Here is a 6,701-nt window from a genome sequence, read left to right on the forward strand (position 1 = left end):
TTACTATTAAGGAGGGAAATGTAATAATAGTAAGTATAAACAATTTCATTCATTTACTGTCAGTAAAACAAAATTATGAATTAAAATTTTTGGATGTTTTACATACGTATAATGCGAAATACTTTAAGTTAATGAAACGCTGTTTAAATAAATAAAAGTATGTTCAATTTATACTTACTTTCTAAAGATTATGCTCTTTCATATTTCTTCAATTTATATTTTATTTATTTTTGTAACTTAAACTCTTGACTGTATACTATTATAAATAAGCAAAACATGTAAGTTTATATTGCGTCATATTATTTAATTGCTTGTGGCATCTTATCCGTATGAACATATAAAGGGAAAATGTCACTAAGATATATCAATTTTTTCCAATAATAAATATATTCCATACCAGAATATCAAATTCATGTTTAATTCATTAATTTGTATAAATAAAAAAGAAAATATAAATAATATTGTTTTCCTAGCTTAATTCAATAACATGAAGAAGTTATTCAAAAAAAAATTTAAGTGTTGTGTCGCCTCGAGTCACCTTATGTGTAATTCATTGAAAAAATTTTCTGAGCTATCTTGAACTATCTTATCTTATCAACTCACATTTACAACTTAAATTATCATCATGCAAAATTAAAATGGTAGCTGCTCTTTTTGTAGGAGAGCCTTCCGGAAAAACTTTTGCATTTACAAATTGTTCACATTTTGTAACCTTTCTTTTCCCTTTTTTGCACAAGTGTTCCACAATCAAATTTTGGAAAATGCAATTTCTCCGCTATCATCTTTCGCGTTTCATCTCTAATTTTATAAAACTCTTCTAGATATACATTTATTTCTTCATCCTTTATCGTCTCACGTCTCTCTTCTGAAATTTTATCTTTTTCTATACAATCGTAATATTCAGGAAATTTAAGAGACATAAAGTTATCAAAATGCTTATCCCGAAGAGTAGCTTCGTTCTTTGCTTTGATCATCTTTGCATTTCTTTCTTCAGCTAAACGCACCAATGGCAACCTCTTCTCCTCTAATTCTCGTGGAAGAAATTTCTTCTTCTCTAAAAGGACCTTTTCCATTCTCTTTTGTTGACGCAGTTTCCATACAGTATCTTTGGATTTCGGTTTTTTGCGTTCTTCTTTTTCGGTTTCCAATCTCAATCGTTCTTCATGTTCTCTATGAAGTTTCAGTCTTGTCATTTCAAGTTTTAATCTATGTTCCTCGTTTGCTCTAGCTTGCCTTCTAGCGATAGCTGTCGTATCGTTTTGAAGAAAATCTTTCTGCCATGAAGAAAATATTTTTTTTCTTCTCACTTCTCGCCATATATATTCTTCAAACCAGTCCATTCTTTCAAGTATATCATCTTCGAATTCCTTTGGTTCCTCAAAAATACGAAATGCACTATTATAATCACCGATACCGAATAGTTTGGTATCATATTTACACGATTCTTGAAGCGATAAGAGAGTTATCGGTTTTCTAGAAATAGTCTGCGTGAGCATCGGCTTGTTTGCCCATCTTTTGATATCCCAAACTTCCAGATCACCCAAACTAGTACCCATCAAGAAAATTCCTGGTCGATTGCCCCAACAACACGCGGTATATACACAATCAGATTTTCGTCTAAACAGAGGAAGATCCAGATAGTCATCCTTCCAAATAGCAAAGACGCGACCGCCCATCGTCAGGAGAACATCCGAAAGATGTGGCGATCGAAGAATTGTTGCAACGGGACCATCGTGCGCGGACGAGCAATTAAGAAGTTTGCACTCCTCTAAAACGGACGTTTCCATTTCGAACACCTGACCCTCCCAAGTGCAGCAAGCGAAATGTCCCTGCGCAGTACCAATCCACAGTCTTTTCGTGCAGTCGACATCCATGGAATCTAATTCATTACGCCTATCGCTTTCTTGAAAAGCATCAATGGATGGAAGGCACAGGTGAAGAGGTGTAAAAAACGGGTTCTCAGAAGGTCGAACGTTCAAGCGATACGTTGGTCGAAAAATACCGTTAAGATTCTCTCGATCATTCGGCTTCAACTGAGACGTAACGGAGTATCTAAGAAGATCCCAAATGGCAACAATACCATCCTCGGAAATCGTCAGAAACTGACAGCTCGAGCTAGTGGACAGTTTCGTCAGTTTCCCGGATGGTTCTATCCTATAATTATCAGGAAGCCACTGTATCCTACGAATCGGCAGCTCATGTGAATAATCCTGATCGGACACCACAAACGCAGAGGTAATAGAAATGACGTCTTCGACATCTCGAGGTTCTATCTGCCCCTGAATATTCCAGACGATTACCTGGCCAGACGCGGAACCGCCAATTATAAAGTCGGCATTCATTGGACAAAAGGAGATGCAGTAGATTTCCTGATGGCACCACAATGACAATTGAGGCCGAAGAGAATCAGCAAGAGACCATAACAACACTGTCGGCTCCGGTTTCGATACAACACTACGCTTTGACGAAAATCGGGCGATTTCGTGAGACGGTGTGATAATGTAAGAAACAGCCACATATTCGACGAGACTTGGATGCCAGGTAACGTCGGAGATGACTTTGCCTGCTGTGAAGCTCAAGTCGATAAGGGAAAAGCGTTCCGCACAAGCAATCTCATCTCGCGGTCGAGTTATTTCAAAGTCTCGTTGTGCAAGCATCTCTATATCATCCACGTACACATTCACGACCGTATTGTAACACACAGCCTCAACCATTTCCTGAGCGCGATCTTCCAAGAAAAGCTCCAAGGGACTCTTCTCCACCGGTTTTTGTTCCGCGTCAATTTCAGACACTTCTTTTGATCCTTCAGTCGTTTTCTTTTCTTCAGACTCTTTTTCGGATTTCTCCTCGGCCGATTTTTTTTCCTCCGCTTCCTTTTCCTCCTCCTCCGATTCAACGTTATCATTTTGCAATTCCAAAGTATCCTCGTAACAGTATTGGGTCCAGGCATTCTTAGGATAACCGGGATAAGTTTGTACTTCGATTTCCCGTGGTTCGAAGTGTGTTTGGATCATTTTGGAAACACATTTTCTCTCAACATTCTCAAATCTCTCATATGGAATTAACTCCACGTAACTATCCCAAGATCCTTCCGAAGATCTGTCACAGAGTTGTCGGTTTAGACCTAAAGACTTAATCGGAAGGCACACTTCCACTTCAAAAAACTCTCTCGTGCTTCTGAACAAGCTCTCATCTAATGCCATCTCACTTCCGAGAGATTTCCACGATCTACCGATCTTCTTGATCTTTCGGATGACCTCACTACGGATTTTTTTACTGATATCAGCATTCCTCTTTACTATTGTCGATCTCGCATCCTCTGTTAAGCAAATCACGAATTCCCGACCGATTAATTCCGTAGATGAATAGCCCACAAGGAAAGTATCGCCATCGTAAGCTTCGATCCTATCTCGATATAGCTGCAGTGACGAGTCCGTATTGTTGACGAGCCTCAAAACAGCTTCTCGTGACACATAAGCCCAAGGATATTCCAGAAACACGTGCTCGCCGACCGAGCAACCCAGTTCTCGCTGAACTTCGGGATCGAGACTCACATGCTCTACATTCTCGATATTTTCGTCATGCAACATCCAATTCAATCGGTACTTAACCCCTTTCCTCGACATTATTCTCGTGGCTCGTAACGCGTAGCGACTACTCGTAATGCGAAACAACCACTCTGAGAGCAAATCCAACCGTGAACGGCATCGATCAAACGACGCCATTCCTCGTATACGGTTTCCAAGAAATTCATTTTGAAACCGTAGCGAAAGACTTTACGATTTTCTGGGACTTGTATAAAATTTTTTGGAATTATACAAATGCATTTCTTTATTTCTTCTTCATCATTTTTTTCATTCTTCACAAGTATATAATGTATATTGCATTATATCATTGCAACATTAATGTTACTTTTATATTACAATATCAGTATTTTGTTCCTTGTCGTTTTTTGAAATTCATTCGAAATAACTTTATGCCTTAAAAAGTATGTAATTTTTTATTAACACAGTCCATTATGAACGGCAGCCGCTACTTCCATTTATTATAGCTTCAAGTTGTAAGCACCTTAGCCATATAGTACTTTACTTTTAAGTCCTCAGCGGCAATAATGCACGCTTATACACGTGATCAATGTTGACCTTTCGCGAGAGACTGGCTTAAGCGACTGCCGTGTCACTAAATATACACGAGTGACTAGAAAACACACTAAAGCAAGAAACACGTAATGTACGTTCCTGTACACTATATAACGCAACAATTCTAATTTACAAATCTCGTTAGATATTGAACTTCATTTGGGCAAAAGAGAAAATCCGAGATGGGACAACGTATAAATATTGCAGAAATTATGACTCTGATTTATTTGATTTATGCTGATTAATAAAAGTTTGATCGTATATTCTATCTTTTTTCCTCCAATACTTTTATGACTTAATTTTTCAACAATGAATTGAAACTCTATCAAAACTTTCATTTAAAAATCCATTTAAAATTGAGTAAAAAAACAACTTATATTCATAGAAAAATTGATAAAGCTGTTTAATTTTATTAAAATGATTAATCTTATACATCTCTCGAAACAACATTTGTCATTTTTTTCTCAATATTTAATTAAAAATAACAGCATTGGTCGCACTCTTCTAACGGAATAGTCATATAAGGACATAGTAAAATAAATATTATTGGTAAAATTATAGGATGACTCCAAGTGAAAAATCACATCTTGCCAAATTCAAATAAAATAAAATAAAATAAAATAAAATAAAAATAACACATTATAAAAAGACACGAGTTATTCAACATGTTTCAACGTGTTTAACGTATGCAACTCACGATTCATTAATTCCGCACTATAGCTTAATAGACACAATTAGGACGTTCTTCGCGTGTCTTGTTATAATCATTACGTTAAATATGTAATGCATGGCGTAATGGTGCGGTACGCTTATAACACTCGGTAATATGAACAAGTAATTTACAAACGATCCATAATTTTCAACTAGATGTAATTAATATCGAAAGAGAACAAACATTTTAACGATTATAAGTATATATATAGTACGAAAATAAAACAATTTTTAACTGTAAAAGATATTTAATTATTCGAAATTCGAATTACTTTGACTTTATTTTGACACTAAAAAAATACTAATTTTTAATAAATAAATATTTGTTTAAACTGTTCTAAGTAAATATTTATTTATGTAAATAAATGTTTACTCACAATTAGTGAACTGTTGAAATTATTGAAAGAAATACTAAGAAAAAAATATTAAGATTTAGTAAATTTTTTCAGATTTAGTAAATTTTTCATTAGATTTTATCGCAAATGTGATACAAAAATATTAAAAATTAATATATGAACAGTTTTACGCCATGATCTTTCAGATGTTGGTTATTATTTACATGTAAAGGTCAGTATCGAGTAGATTCAAGAAAAACGGCAATTCGAACGGTAATGGAGTCCGCATAGTATTCGATTTTTAAAAATAGCAATGCGTATTGAAGGATATTTTCTTCGATCATCAGTCGATGTGACCATATGATCATATATTATATAGGATGTTATAAATATTCGAGTCGTACTATAAAGATAAATGTGGAGGTCAGGTAGAATTTCTCTAATAAGGCACGTTGGAGCTAGATATATAGTTGCATGATTCATGCGTAAAGATATATCCGCAGTGGCCATATCTGCGTATTTAAGTGATGATAATCTGAAATGGGATCCGCGGTAACGTATATGTATTGTTTTCAAACGTTATCTTATGCAGGCATCCAAACTATAAAATTTCATATTATGATAAGCATATTCTTCAAATGTATTTAAGATTATTTATTTTAAGCATAATATATACAGTATTTAATTCATCAAAATAAACAGTTCCTATCTTAACATTCCTATCTTAACATTGTAACAAGCGCGAGAAAGAACCGACGAATCTTCCCGAAGAGGAAAAGAAATTGCATTCGCTTTATATACCCACAATGATATGTCTGTATAATGCCAAGAAAGACGCGTGTGTTTTCACGAGCTACTCAGTTACGCGGAACGAGCGAAATTACACCAATATGCGAAACCGACATAGAGATAACGCCTGCCGGCGTCGGCGAGAAATCTCAGTGACCCACATTCACCGGTTGTATGCAGTTACTAAACGACAACGTTACAGCCTACGTATTACGATGGACATGTCCATCCGTTAACGTCATCATTGATTAATTAATTCAAATATAGCGTATGACTATGCGAGAAAAATGTTGCGTGCTTTATAGAATTTACGCAATTTACTTCAAAATATTTAGTAATAAAAATCATAAATTATATTTTCTCTTCATTTCAATATTTCCTTTTCTATGGAGGTGGTTTTATATAAAATAAATTATTTTTTTATTATGAAATATAATTATAATTTAGAACAACTTAAATAAAAAAAAGAGAAGAGGGAGAGCGTATTGCTGCACGTATTATTATATTTTTTTAGTAAAATTTTATTTCATTGTATTTTTCTTCAAAATAAAGAGCAAAAAGTAATTTTATAAAATTTATTATTATACTATACGATGGATTATTTATTGCGTGAGAGAATTTGAATGAAGATGTTATCGTCGAGTTTATCGTGAGTTTATGATGTAAAACGATACATACATACATATATATATATATATATATATATATATATATATATATATATATA

The 6,701-nt window shown here is 34.4% G+C and overlaps 2 protein-coding genes across 2 annotated transcripts in view; both read right to left on the reverse strand.

Annotated features, from left to right (window-relative positions):
* The window catches only part of LOC105618540 (myelin and lymphocyte protein-like), a 25,999-nt gene that overhangs the window by 4,887 nt on the left and 14,411 nt on the right, over positions 1-6,701 (reverse strand). The window lies entirely within an intron of this gene.
* Positions 699-3,725, reverse strand: LOC105618539 (WD repeat-containing protein 63-like). Its single transcript, XM_012200072.1, has one exon. It carries the CDS (start codon positions 3,723-3,725, stop codon positions 699-701), a length of 3,027 nt encoding a protein of 1,008 aa, XP_012055462.1.

The sequence above is a fragment of the Atta cephalotes genome, assembly GCF_000143395.1.
Source record: "Atta cephalotes unplaced genomic scaffold scaffold00017, whole genome shotgun sequence".
NCBI lineage: Eukaryota > Metazoa > Arthropoda > Insecta > Hymenoptera > Formicidae > Atta > Atta cephalotes.